We start from the raw sequence: 15,562 nt of genomic DNA on the forward strand, positions 1-15,562 counted from the left end.
TTATTTAAAAGAATTTAATGAACTGGATGTTAAAAAACAACTTAAAATTTACATTAACATTCTTATTTTGTTATGATGTAATAAAAAACAATATTTTCAAAGTACAAGAACCCAAACACAATATTTATGAAACAAAATAACCCCAAACATTCTGAAAAGAGGTGGACTATTACTGTTCAAGAAACTTTGCCCCAGCACTTTGCACTTTGCACCCAGCACTTTGCACCCAGCACTTTGCACCCAGCCCTGGCACTTTGCACCCAGCACTTTGCACCCAGCACTTTGCCCCAGCCCTGGCACTTTGCATCCAGCACTTTGCACCCAGCATTCAGCACTTTGCACCAGCACTTTGCACTTTGCACCCAGCCCTGGCACTTTGCACCCAGCACTGGCACTTTGCACCCAGCACTTTGCACTGTGCCCCTGCACCCAGTCTCTAACTCTGCCCTGCACCCAGCCCTGCCCCCACATTCTGCCCTGCCCCCACACTCACACTCTGCCCTGCACCCACTCTGCCCTGCACCCACACTCACACCCTGCCCTGCATCCCCACCCCCACTCTGCCCTGCACCCAGTCTCCCACTCTGCTCTGCACCCACACTCACACCCTGCATCCCCACCCCCACTCTGCCCTGCACCCAGTCTCCTGCCCTGCACCCCCCACCCCCACTCTGCCCTGCACCCCCACCCCCACTCTGCCCTGCACCCACACCCCCACTCTGCCCTGCACCCACACCCCCACTCTGCCCTGCACCCACACTCACGAACCGCTCTGTGCGAATGGAGCCACTCGCACAGAGCGGTTCGCTCTGTGCGAATGGAGCCACTCGCACAGAGCGAACCGCTCTGTGCGAATGGAGCCACTCGCACAGAGCGAACCGCTCTGTGCGAATGGAGCCACTCGCACAGAGCGAACCGCTCTGTGCGAATGGAGCCACTCGCACAGAGCGAACCGCTCTGTGCGAATGGAGCCACTCGCACAGAGCGAACCGCTCTGTGCGAATGGAGCCACTCGCACAGAGCGAACCGCTCTGTGCGAATGGAGCCACTCGCACAGAGCGAACCGCTCTGTGCGAATGGAGCCACTCGCACAGAGCGAACCGCTCTGTGCGAATGGAGCCACTCGCACAGAGCGAACCGCTCTGTGCGAGTGGAGCCACTCGCACAGAGCGAACCGCTCTGTGCGAGTGGAGCCACTCGCACAGAGCGAACCGCTCTGTGCGAGTGGCTCCATTCGCACAGAGCGATTCGCTCTGTGCGAGTGGCTCTGTGCGATCCGTGCACATAGACATGAAGAATACTTACCTCCGGAACGCGTCACATCCGTCACGTAGCTAAAAGAAGGCGGAGACTGCAGAGCGTGTAGCAGAAGCGGGGAACGCTCGCGGAGGTAAGTAAAAGGAGCCGAGTGCTCCAACAACGAATTGATCACTCGATTAATCGATAACGGAAATCGTTATCGATGATTTCCGTTATCGATTATTATCGATTTTATCGATTCGTTGTTTCAGCTCTATATACATATATACATATATACACACACATATATACACACACATACCGTATTTGCTATATTATAAGACGACCCCCCAAATCGGAATATTAATTTAGGAAAAAAAGAAAAAGCCTGAATATAAGAAGACCCTATAGGAAAAAAGTTTTACCAGTAAATGTTAATTCATCTAAACTATTTTTTTTTTAAATAAAAGCTATGATTGAGAAAAATATTTTGGTTTTATTTCCTTCTATTTTCCAACCTGCCCCCCCGTTATGCACATCTGCCCCAGAAATGCCTTATACCCCCTATATGCCACTGTGCCCCATGATATGCCTTTTAACCCTCTAAATGCCACTGTGCCCCATGATATGCCTTTTAACCTTATATGCCACTGTGCCCCATGATATGCCTTTTGACCCCCTATGTGCCACTCTGCCTCCAGAAATGCCTTATACCCCTATATGCCACTCTGGCATTTAGAGGGTTAAAAGGCATATTATGGGGAAGAGTGGCATATAGGGAGGTTTAAGGCATTCAGGAGGCAGAGATGCGTATAAAGGGTTAAAAAGGCATTTCTGGAGGCAGAGTGGCATTAAGGGGGTTAAAAGGCATTTCACAGAGCACTCTGCACTCCAGAAATGCCTTATGCCCCCCATTTAACACTCCCCCGCCCCCCCCCAAACTTACCGGTGCTTCTGACTTCCCTGTCATGTAGCCGGGGCAGCGTGTAGATCCCACGCACTTACGCTGCAGCCGGAAGGAGGCGTGGCTATAGGCGGGGGGTTGTCTGCGTCCATTGCGCGGACCTTCCCCGACAGCCGGGGAAGGTCTGCGCAATGAACGCAGACAACCCCCACTGCTAGCCACACCTCCTTCCTGCTGCAGCGGAAGTTGTCTACGCAAATCACGTAGACATCTACACACTGCCCCAGCTACACACCGGGGACTCAGAAGTACCGGTAAGTGGGGCGGGGGGGGGGGAGGAGGATCGTCTCATAGTCAGACCTATTTGAGGTCTGATTATAAGACGACCCCAATTATAAGACGAGGGGTATTTTTCAGAGCATTTGCACTGAAAAAAAACCTTGTCTTATAATCATGCAAATACGGTATATATATATATATATATATATATATATATATATATATATTAAAAATAATGTTTTATATAAAATGACTAATCTAAAAAGTGAAATGGGTCAAAATCATGATTTAATCCCATTGAATCGAAGTGGGTATATAAACACTTCAATTCAATTTGACCGTCCTTATAATAAAATTACCGTATATTCCGGCGTATAAGACGACTTTTTAACCCCAGGAAATCTTCTCAAAAGTCGGGGGTCGTCTTATACGCCGGGTACTATCCGAGTACCGGGTACTTACCGAGCCAGAGATTCCCACACAGACACGAATCTTTAGGGGAGGAGCGAGTGGAGAAGCCGCCTCCCCTGGGCCGGTCTTCAGGGCCACGCCGAGGTAGGTGCAAGATCGTGATCTCCCCAACTAGCCCTGATCAGCAGGGCTGGTTGGGGAGATCACGACCTCCCTCTAACTAGCCCAACATTAGGGAGCTCGAGGTCTGGCACTTCAGACCTCGGCTTCCGTGCTCCCTAATCACTACACGCCGGCTATTGATGCCGAGCGCGGGGATGATGTCATGTCCCGGCGCTCGGCATCAATTGCTGGCGCGTAGTGATGAGGGAGCAGTAAAGCAGAGCTCTGAAATGACAGACCTCACGCTCCCTCAACTGGATGGAAGAAAGAAGATATAAGATGAGAAAGGTAAGAGATGGGGAGAAAGGGGTGTGAGTGCAGTATATGTATGTTGGTGTGAGATGGTCAGTGTATGTGTATGGTCAGGTGTGTGTGTAAGAGCAGTGTAGGTATCTGTGTGTGTGTATATATATATATATATATATATATATATATATATATATATATATATATATATATATATATATATATATATATGTGTGTGTGTGTGTGTGTAAAGGCTGGGATGTGTAGTGAGGGCAGTGTATGTATGTATATGTCTGTATAACAACCAACCTGGTTGTTGTTTGCTGGGTAGAGGGGTAGTCTTATACGGCGAGTATAGCCCAAACTCTATATTTTAACTGGAAATGTTGGGGGTCATCTTATACGCCCAGTCGTCTTATATGCCGGAATATACAGTACCTCCTTTCCGGTTTCTCTCAACTTTTCGCCGCGATAGGCGGCTTTGCAGCATCCACGGAAGCCTCACAAGCAGCCCTCCCCAGAAGGGCCTTTGGCAGCCCTCCCCAGAAGAAAAATGGCCGCCGCCGCAACGATCATCAAAGATCGCGGCGGCGCCTGGCTAAAACTGCTTAGGAAGCGATCAGAATCGCTTCCTAAGCATAAACTGTGTTGCTGACATGCCTCAGTATCGAGGCATGTCAGCAACACTACCCCCCTACCCCGATCGCCTTGTGATTGCTCCGAGGAGCAACCACAAGTGCCATCCTGTGAATGACGTTGCCGTCATTCACAGGATGGCATTAACAATAGATCTGAATTCACAGAGGGTCTATCCAGACCCTCTTGAGCACTCTCGAGCTCCTCCTGCAGGTTGAATGTAGGTACTGCATCCAACCATGCAAGGTCAATGGAGCCCAGCTCACTAATGAGAGTAACAAGTAATAAAAAAAAAAAAATATGTTAACATGTAAAAATCCCCACTGTCATCCAAAAAAAAAAAAAAAAAAACATAGTTTTTAATAAGCAAGTCCTAAAATTCTTTATCTTTACAAAAATTACAGCATGGAAAGAGTTAAAATATTGGCATTACAAATGCCCATAGGGTGTCTAGTATTAAAAAATATATGAGTTGATGGGGTAAATTGAATTGGCCGGGTTCAAAGATGTCCCAAATATGGGACATGGGGCAGATGTCTAAATGGCAAAAAAATACACACCTCACAAAGGCGGCATTTTACCTCCCAAATAACCCAACAAACCCATGCATGTGGGCTATCACTGCGCTCAGGAGATGTTACTGAACACATATTGGGGTGTTGTTTGACACGGACATATACCAGGAGCGATAAATTTATACCTGAAGTACAACATATGTGAAAAAAAATACAAAAAAAATGTACTACCATAAAGTTTCACAAAGGGTGGTGGTAAAATTAGTGCATGGAAAGGGTTAAAATACCAGCATTTCAGATACCTTGGGGTGTCTAGTTTTTAAAAATATATGACTTGATGGGGTAAATTGCATTGGCTGGCTTCAAAGATACCCGAAATGGCACATGGGTGAAGAATTACCAGATTTGGAAAAAAAGGTTTTGAACGCTACCTGTACTTATTGCCCAATAACGTGAAGTAAAAAGCAAAAAAACATAAAAACATTGGGTATTTCTAAACTCAGGACAAACAGTAGAATCTATTTAGCAGGTTTTTTCATTAGTTTTTGCAGATGAGTAAAAGTTTTCTGTTTAAAAAGTGAGAAAAAGTAATTTTTTAACAAAAAATCCCCATATTTTATCATTTTTTTTAGAGCTGAAACAACGAATCGATAAAATCGATAATAATCGATAACGGAAATCATCGATAACGATTTCCGTTATCGATTAATCGAGTGATCAATTCGTTGTTGGAGCACTCGGCTCCTTTTACTTACCTCCGCGAGCGTTCCCCGCTTCTGCTACACGCTCTGCAGTCTCCGCCTTCTTTTAGCTACGTGACGGATGTGACGCGTTCCGGAGGTAAGTATTCTTCATGTCTATGTGCACGGATCGCACAGAGCCACTCGCACAGAGCGAATCGCTCTGTGCGAATGGAGCCACTCGCACAGAGCGGTTCGCTCTGTGCGAGTGGCTCCACTCGCACAGAGCGGTTCGCTCTGTGCGAGTGGCTCCACTCGCACAGAGCGGTTCGCTCTGTGCGAGTGGCTCCATTCGCACAGAGCGGTTCGCTCTGTGCGAGTGGCTCCATTCGCACAGAGCGGTTCGCTCTGTGCGAGTGGCTCCATTCGCACAGAGCGGTTCGCTCTGTGCGAGTGGCTCCATTCGCACAGAGCGGTTCGCTCTGTGCGAGTGGCTCCATTCGCACAGAGCGGTTCGCTCTGTGCGAGTGGCTCCATTCGCACAGAGCGGTTCGCTCTGTGCGAGTGGCTCCATTCGCACAGAGCGGTTCGCTCTGTGCGAGTGGCTCCATTCGCACAGAGCGGTTCGCTCTGTGCGAGTGGCTCCATTCGCACAGAGCGAACCGCTCTGTGCGAGTGGCTCCATTCGCACAGAGCGGTTCGTGAGTGTGGGTGCAGGGCAGAGTGGGGGTGTGGGTGCAGGGCAGAGTGGGGGTGTGGGTGCAGGGCAGAGTGGGGGTGGGGGTGCAGGGCAGAGTGGGGGTGGGGGGTGCAGGGCAGGAGACTGGGTGCAGGGCAGAGTGGGGGTGGGGATGCAGGGTGTGAGTGTGGGTGCAGAGCAGAGTGGGAGACTGGGTGCAGGGCAGAGTGGGGGTGGGGATGCAGGGCAGGGTGTGAGTGTGGGTGCAGGGCAGAGTGGGTGCAGGGCAGAGTGTGAGTGTGGGGGCAGGGCAGAATGTGGGGGCAGGGCTGGGTGCAGGGCAGAGTTAGAGACTGGGTGCAGGGGCACAGTGCAAAGTGCTGGGTGCAAAGTGCCAGTGCTGGGTGCAAAGTGCCAGGGCTGGGTGCAAAGTGCAAAGTGCTGGTGCAAAGTGCTGAATGCTGGGTGCAAAGTGCTGGATGCAAAGTGCCAGGGCTGGGGCAAAGTGCTGGGTGCAAAGTGCTGGGTGCAAAGTGCCAGGGCTGGGTGCAAAGTGCTGGGTGCAAAGTGCTGGGTGCAAAGTGCAAAGTGCTGGGGCAAAGTTTCTTGAACAGTAATAGTCCACCTCTTTTCAGAATGTTTGGGGTTATTTTGTTTCATAAATATTGTGTTTGGGTTCTTGTACTTTGAAAATATTGTTTTTTATTACATCATAACAAAATAAGAATGTTAATGTAAATTTTAAGTTGTTTTTTAACATCCAGTTCATTAAATTCTTTTAAATAAACGAAAAATTTGCATATTGTTTTTTTTTATCCGATTAATCGATTAATCGAAAAAATAATCGGCCGATTAATCGATTATTAAAATAATCGTTAGTTGCAGCCCTAATTTTTTTTATAGTAAATTAGATGATATGATAAAATGAATGGTATCTAAAGAAAGCCCTGTTTGTCCTGGAAAAAACAATATATAATATGTGTGGGAGCATGAAATGAGAAAGAAGAAAATCACAGCTAAACAATAACACTGAAAAACGTTAAAAGAGCCATTGTCCCGCAATATACTACGAGTAAAAACCCCTATTGTCCTTAAGGGGTTAAGGTGCCTTTTTCTTTAATAAACTGGAACATTTTAGTTTTCAAATTTGTAATTTTCAGAAATTGGTTTACTGGGTCCATATCCCATTTGGGAGATTTTGGAAGCCCCCCACTGTACATTACCCCATAAAAGTATATCTTTATGAACAGTAGACGAGTCAAGGTGTTCAACTAGGGTAGTTTTGACAGTTTTCAGCCAGCCATTTCTTCACTGATGTCTGCCAAACTTCACAGTGAAATTATTTTATTGCGTTTTTTTAACGCATACATTTAAATGCTGCAATTTATGTCTTGCACACCATAAGTGCAACAGCGGAAGAAAACACCACATTTTGTTCACCAACATCCCCAAGTTCCAACAAGGCCTCACATGCATGGTTCATGCATTTTTTGAGGAAGCTATGAGGGCAAAATTGGAATATGCGCGTTTCAATTTTTAAACTTTTTCAATTTTTAAAAAAATATATTTTTTTTTTTTATCAGATTACTTGTAAGTGACAGGTTTAGGCCGCTGACATCAATCAGGGAGACCGATCAATAATCAGCGACTTAAAATGTCACCGACAAGTGATCAGGTAATAATTATGTATTTAAAAAAAAAAAAATGTATTAATAATTTGTGTTTTTTCATAATTACCCTAGATGACCCCTCTCTCTTTGTAGGGCAGGGTCATCCACGGGCTGCCATAATGATCCGATCGCTCCTATTGGCCAGGAGTGATCTGATCATCATCAGCCCAGCCCAGCATTTGACCTGGCAGCACCCTGGGGGTGGGGGCTGGTCTCCACACTCATGTGGAGACTGAAGAACCCCGTCTCCCTGTCCCTGAAGCTGTCTCTGGCAGCTGGGACACAATCTCCCGTAGACCGGAGATTGCAGGGGAGGAGTCTCTTTGATCAGTCCTACAGGAGACCACCAGCAGCAGAGCCCCGTACAAAACGGGAATTAACCCTAAAATGCCACGATCGCGGAATTTCACCTGACAGGCTTAATGTAGCTGAGTATATAAAGACGATGGAGAGGAGGTGCCAACATGCATCTGAGGAAGCCCGATTGGGCAAAACGCGTCATGCACATTGGCGACATAGTACGGACTACGTGGACGGAGCACTTAACTTCGATGGTTGATTTGCAGATCCTTAAAAAACGGACACCACATTCTACAGACACCACATTCACATAAAGTGTCATATATATATTATATATATATATATATATATATATATATATATATATATATATATATATATATATATATATTTGGGCTACTGAAAGTTAGGGTTAATTTAGGAGCAGCTGTGGTTAATGGGGTGTTTGGGGTTAATTTGAGGCAGTTGTGGTTAATGGTGTGTTTAGGGTTAATTTAGGGGATGCTGTGGTTGATGGGGTCTTTAGGGTTAATTTAGGGGATGCTGTGGTTAAGGGGGCGTTAAGGGTTAATTTAGGGGCAGTTATGGTTAATGGGGAGTTTAGGGTTAATTTAGGGGAATCTAAATCCTGGGGGCAGTGAAGTGACATATCTGGGGGTATAAGGCATATACAGTATATAAGGCATATGTGGGGAGGGCAGTGTGGCATGTCTGGGGAGGACGGAGTGGTGTATCAGGGTGTATAAGGCATATCTGGGGGTAGAGTGGCATGTCTGGGGGTAGAGAAGTGGCATGTCTGGGAGGCAGGGTGGCATGTCTGGGGAGGATGGAGTGGGGTATCAGGGGATATAAGGCGTATCAGGCACAGTGGCAGATGTGGGAGGCAGCGTGGAGTGGCAGATGTGGGAGGCAGCGTGGAGTGGCATATGTGGGAGGCATTGTGGAGTGGCATATGTGGGAGGCATTGTGGAGTGGCAGATGTGGGAGGCAGCATGGCATGGCATATGTGGGGAGGGCAGGGTGGCATGTCTGGGGAGGATGGAGTGGTGTTTCAGGGGGTATAAGGCGTATCAGGCACAGTGGCATGTGGGGGGTAGAGTGGAGTGGCAGATGTGGGAGGCAGCGTGGCGTGGCAGATGTGGGAGGCAGCGTGGAGTGGCAGATGTGGGAGGCAGCGTGGAGTGCTGTGGTAGGCAGCGTGGCATATGTGGGGGGGCAGCATGGCATGTCTGGGAAGCAGCGTAGCAAGCCTGGGCTCAAATGTGCATATATTGGGGGGCTGGTTGGGAAATAAAGACAAGAAATGTATTATCAAAGTTTTTTTATTCTGCTGTTTGTATTTAACATCATTTGTTTAGTAAATTATTTTAAATAAATGAAAAATTTACATTCTTTTTTTTTATCCGATTAATCGAAAAAATAATCGGCCAACTAATCGATTATTAAAATAATCGTTAGTTGCAGCCCTAGTATTATTTGAGCCCGAGACTAGCTTAGCGTACCGACATTTTTTCTTTTCCATAAAAAATTATTATACAAAAGTAACAGATGTAATCTTCATTTTAGCATGAAGTTAGTGATTTAACTATATTATTGTGTATCTTTATCATTAAAGTAACATGTTATAAGTAACTTTGATAATTTATACTTATATGCACTTATTATTATTATAAATTGAAAGTGATAGCGCTCCATCATCCCCTAAAAAATCCTTCCTCAGATCCCGTTTGTCTGACTAACTACCGCCCTATCTCTCTGCTTCCTTTTACTTCAAGTTGCTTGAACGGATTGTGTACAATTGCCTTTATAACCTTTACTGATCCCTAGGTGTCATACTTGACTCAAACCTTTCCGTCATCCCTCACATTCAGTCCCTCGCCAGATCCTGCCGCTTACACCTAAAAAACATCTCTCGCGTCCGCCCATTCCTCACCTAAGACTCCACAAAAACTCTGATTCATTCACTTATTCCCCGTCTTGACTACTGCAACACTCTTCTGGTTGCTTCTCTACAGTCTGTCCTAAATGCTGCTGCTAGGCTTATCTTCCTTGCATGCCGCTCCTCTTCCGATTCCCCACTCTGTGAAACCCTCCACTGGCTCCCAATTACCTTTAGAATTAAATTTAAAATCCTGATACTAACATCTAAGGACCTCCATAACACTGCTCCTCCATACATTTCTGCCCTCATAAGCAAATACTCTCCTACTCAATCCTTACGTTCTTCCCATGGGCTAAGGCTCTCCTCCTCATTTATCACCTCTTCCCGTCTACAAGATTTCACTCGGGCTGCCACATATCTCTGGAATCTACTTCCACCGAACCTTCAGCATTCACCCTCCTTCCCAACATTCAAGAAACATCTCAAAACTCACTTCTTCAGAGAGGCATACCATCTTAGCTGCTAGAACTTCCTTGTCACTGACACAACCACCACACTACCCCTCACCCTTTCGCTGTGCCTTATGTTTGTCCTCACCCCATTCCCTCAAGAATATATGTATTGTATTAAGCGCTGCATAAACTGTTGGCGCTAGATAAATAAAAGACAATAATAAAAACATCCATATGGAATGGCATCCTTATTATAGTTGTCTCCCTTCTCGGGTTGTTTTGAACTCTGAATGTATTCATAAAAAGAAGCCGGTCTTGTTAGCAATCCATTCACATGGAACTCTAGTCATACAGAAGCTATTGACACACCAAAAGAAGAGACATAAGGAAAGTGTGCAGACAGGATGCTTTGTTTGTGTAATAGGAGAAGTTGCAGTAGAAAAAGCTCTTCCATCCACAGGTGTATTCAACAAATCAAACTCAGCATCAGAAAAAAATATCTAGTACTGTTTAAAGTATTGTGCTCTTACCAAGTATGAAAGCAGCCACATAATTGGAAATTTGTCCCATGCCAACAATTAGGAATAAACCAGTAAACATCTCCCAGTTCACAGAGAAAACTTGAACTATGCTGAAGCCAGTCTGTACAGCCATAGTGGCAAAAAGAATTTTTTTCCTGCCGAACCTTTAATGGCAAAAAAACGGAGGAGAAACACATTAGTGTCAATGTAGATGGTCCTAAATAGCGAGTAAGCCAGTTCTGAAGGCTATCATATGAATCTAAATAAATGCAAAAATTAAAACGACCTCTAAAAATCTGTATGGTCTGATACAAGAACAAATTAGCGACCTTGTGAGTAGATATCTGTGGCGCACTCCGGCCACAAGACCAAAACAAAGAATCCTTATCTTACATATTTCACCCCAATTGGCTTACTCATAGATAATGGACTCGCAAAAAGAGATTACCATATATATTCTTTTTTGATTTATATGAATCAAGGGCATTTATTATTATTTTTTATTGGATTTATTATTGCCATTTATTATTGTATGAATTCATACAAGGTGATTTATATATTTTTATTAAATGAATTATATATTTATTGATTTGTATTATCTATTTATATTCTACTTTTTTGTATATTTCTACCTTTTGATATACTGGAATCTCCTCATACTGATGATTTTGTTATTGCCTATATATGCCAGACATCTACTTATGTATCTGTCTGGCATGTTTATGCATTGCTTTTATGTTTGGATCATCTGTTTTCATTTAAGTGTTGGTGAGGTGCTCAGGTGTTAATAATCCAGCCATTTTAGTTCTCTTTATTTTGATTGGTTGAGTAGCATTGTAAATATTTGTTCTTTTGAGAGTCCATTATCTATGATTAAGATATATAATATGTTAGCAGAGAACATTGCAATCTTCCTTTTTAGTTATTAAATACTATAGTCTAGCTATAATATCAGAACTGTTCTAAATTTAGGAAAATATGTATAACTAATAATTATTTGTATTAAAAAAGACTGAAAAAATGGTACGCCTTACCTATGAAGGTACTAAGAAAGTAAGAGGTATTTAAAGGACAGTTTAAAGTGTCCCTTTAAGAATAAACTGGATAGATTTTTTGGCAAGAAATGGAATTCAATTATTCTGACTGTCCATGGAGCCAGAAAGGAACGTTTTTTTCACCTTTATAAGCAATATGAGTATGTGTTGTGTCAGTTTAAATGATTCTATTGATCATCACTTCATCATCTGGCCATAAAAGCTTCATTTTATTACTAATCTCCAGAAGGAAGAGTGGCACAGCACCTTAAAATGTAGGCGCATAGATGGGATTTATATGCACACATAACATGGTTTATATTGATCATAACATACAAAAACAAACATTTATACACCTAGATAAATATGTCCTCTAATTGCATTTGATTAATACTCCAAACTCGGCAAGTTGACGTATTAATTTAAACCTTACAATTATTATAATTTAACCAATATGCTTTTAGGCTATCCTAATAGCATATATCAAACAGATAATCAATTAAAGGAAATACATAAAAACAGACAGCAGTTTTGAAATACTATCACTGGAAATAATTTCTAGCTGTTTATCTTGTTATTGGCACAAATGAAGATTTATTTTGATTGGGACAGACATACAAACCCTCATATACCTACATAAATGAAAATTTTATTTAAGAAGGCAGTTTGCATGCATAATTCACACCAACACACAAGAAGTCCAGAAAAGGGTCCATTTAGACATATTTTTTGGACAATTTTAGACAGTGATATTTATATATCATAAATACAACTCGTATGTATATCCATGTCTTTGATCACATACTACCTGTCTGACATCTGTCCTGATACAAAGGAACCAATGAGAACTCCCACAAAAAATAGCGAGGTAGTTAAGGGCCCTTTCCAGTCATTTTCACAAACCAGGTCCCACTGGGAATAAAAACAAAACAAATGCACAAAAGAAAATATATTAATGCACATACATATTGTTGCAGAAGGCATACAGACCCATGTCTGTACAGGTTACAGGTATACAGACCCACGTGGTTGGGCAATAAACAGGTTTCTTCTATTACGTTTCAGAAAAAGAAAAATCAGAAAGCAGTTTACAACCAATATAACCTGACCAATGTATATATAGTTGTGGTTCAGAGCTAGTGTCATCAGTAAGTAGCTTGACAACCTTAATAAAGAATGCATATTAACCCCCAAAAACCTTTGTAATGTTCCATGCTATCATGAAAAAAAGCGGCCCCCCAAAAATCATGATGGCATGGAACGTCAGGAAGAAAGTAGCGGTGTGCTCAGGAACCACAATTAACCTCCCTGCACGGAAGTCTCATGAAATCCCATGAGACTTTCATTATGAATGAATGCCTCTCACTCTCAATGATCATGAGGCTCCGCTCCATTCACAGGGAGTGAGTGCTGCTGATTGGTCAGAGACTGATTACCAGCCTCATTTAAGTTAAAAAATAATAATTACCCTTCAGGGTTGCCCTTTATCTCCACTACTATTCAATTTGGCCATTGAACCTCTGATCCGCTTGATTAGCTGCTCAGAGCACCTGGAAGGCACTCCTATAGGAGGGGCTGAGTTAAAGGTGGTAGCTTTTGCTGATGATCTGCTCTTGTTTCTCTCTAATCCTAAACACTCCGTTCTTCCGCTTCTAGACATTTTCACTATGTTCCGTCAATCCTCTGGATTTTTAATAAACTTTGCTAAGACAGAGGCACTCCCGATCTTTCCTCAGGCCAGGGGCGGCTGGGGTGATCGGTTCCCTTTTAGGTGGACCTCATCCCTGGCCCTTATGTATTTGGGCCTTTGGATTCCTTCTAACCTTTCCCACCTTTACAAATTAAATATCCCTCTGCTATTTCAGAAAGTCGATTGTTCAACACCTGGGCTAAATTTCCCCTCTCCTTTACGGATCGACGCCACTTATATAATATTATGGCTTTCCCTAAATTATTGTATCCCATTCATATGCTTCCGCTCACTCTCAAGAGGAAGGATGTTCGAAATCACCATAATTCTCTTCAGCGGTTTTTGTGGGGGAGACAAGCAGTCTAGAATTGCGCTTGTGAAATTGCAGAAGCCTGCCTCTGATGGGGGTCTGAAAGTCAAACAAATTTGGGACAATAACTTGGCTAATTAAAAATATGCAGTGGATTGGATCCTTGATAAACATTGCTTTGCTGTCACGGGGCTTGAACAGCGGCTCTCTCCGGATATTACTTTGGCCTCCCTCCTGCATCTGCCTAAGCGGCTATGGCCAGAGGATTTATGCTCTAACCCGCTACTGTACCATCTGCACAGAGCTTGGCTGCATGTGCGCAAGTGCCTCGGCTTGAGCTTTCTTCGCTCTAGATTCATGACGCTGGTTCGTAACCCTAGGTTTAAACATGGGAGAGAGAATCTGGTTTTTAGGAGGTTGGAATTAGTTGGGGGTAGACTTGTTGATGACTTTCTTTATTCTGGTACGAATAGTGTGCTTACCCAGCATTTTCAAGAAAAGTTTCCTTCCCTCTCAATCCATCCGCTACACTATTTACAACTTGATAGTTTTCTTAACACTCTCCTGGCAGAGTTAACGCCTAAGGATCATGCCAACCCTTTTGATCATCTAACGCTCCGTGCCCTCACCGGCTCCCTTACCATGTCCTTTCTTTATGGGCATATTAGATATGTCCTGAAGTGGAGCTCCCTTAGACAGGGTTTGCCCGCTTGGAGGAAGGAGTTCCCCGATATTGACCTTGACATGTTGGACCTCTGGGTGTTTCTGGGTGTTGGGAGGTTTTAGAAAGAGGTCCATCGTTTTGTGGTGCAGACGTTAGACATTCCGCTTGCTTTAACGGCAGAGTGGGCCCTGTTCGGAATTCTCGCACCGCCGGGTGGTAGGCTTTTCTCCGCTAGGGAGAAGGCACTTTTGCGTTCGGGGCAGTACGGGTTTCTTGACGCTGCAATTTGACTTGCCTCTATTGTGAGTTTTATGTCCCTATTGTTTGGTATGCTGTATCGTGCCTGTTGCCGCTGTATGATCTTTGTATTTTTGTACTTTGTTTTGGCTCGTCTACATTGTACGCTTTGTATAAAAAGTAAAAAAACAAAACAAAACAAAAACAATGGCCTCCTCAAGTCTTGCGTGATGACAGGATCACATGAGGCTTCCTTTATGAATGGATGCTCCATTAATTTTAATGTATTATAATGTATTATATTTGACTATATATATATATATATATATATATATATATATATATCTAAAACGGTATCAAAAGAAAGCTCTATCTGTCCTTAAACAAAAAAACCCATTATATAATTTGTGTAGGTGCACACGAAAAAAAAAAAAAAAAAAAGAGAATCATGGTTAAGGAAACTAAAAATGGTGGAAAAGTACCAGGTTTTTAGGTACAAAACACCCTCAGTAAAGAGGAGATTAATATAGCTAAAATAAATACTAACCTTTGGTAGAAGCTGCAGATCCCTGCCTCCTCAATGCTCCTCAATCAGTTTAACCACTGATTGGCTGCTTAAAGCAGGCAATCAGTGGCAGGAAAGTCCCTACATTAAAATCAAGGGAAGCATGTTTTGCACATTTGCAAAGGGAGTCTCCTTGCGCCAGCACAGGAGCTCACTGGCGGTAAGTATATCACAGAGCCCTGCTCACAAGTTTACAATCTAGAGGAGAAAAAAAACACAAGGTATAGAAAAAGAAGGGAGTTATTGTGCCATAGGTGAATTTAGGATTTTAATTAGTAGCAAATACGATTTCTCAGAAGATGGAGGTTAGGTAGAAATGAATTCAAGAGGTTTGGGGCAGCACAAGTCAAGTTGGGTAAAGATGATACAGGAGGAGGAGAGTCTCAGTGCACGGGAAGATATATATATATATAGATATACACACACCGTATTTGCCCGAATATAGGCCGCACCCCCCCACACTCTAAGTCATTAAAAGTGGGGGTG

General features: G+C 43.6%; 1 protein-coding gene across 1 annotated transcript in view; it reads right to left on the reverse strand.

The window, feature by feature from the left end:
- Window positions 1-15,562, reverse strand: part of LOC128491172 (organic cation/carnitine transporter 2-like) — an 84,537-nt gene that overhangs the window by 56,160 nt on the left and 12,815 nt on the right. Inside the window, exons 2-3 of the mRNA XM_053463396.1 lie at window positions 12,419-12,522; window positions 10,586-10,740 (exon numbers count right to left, since the gene is read on the reverse strand). Coding sequence (XP_053319371.1) covers window positions 10,586-10,740; window positions 12,419-12,522 — 259 coding nt within the window. The remainder of the gene's footprint in view (window positions 1-10,585; window positions 10,741-12,418; window positions 12,523-15,562) is intronic.

This window comes from Spea bombifrons, chromosome 4 (genome assembly GCF_027358695.1).
Source record: "Spea bombifrons isolate aSpeBom1 chromosome 4, aSpeBom1.2.pri, whole genome shotgun sequence".
In the NCBI taxonomy this organism is placed as follows: domain Eukaryota; kingdom Metazoa; phylum Chordata; class Amphibia; order Anura; family Pelobatidae; genus Spea; species Spea bombifrons.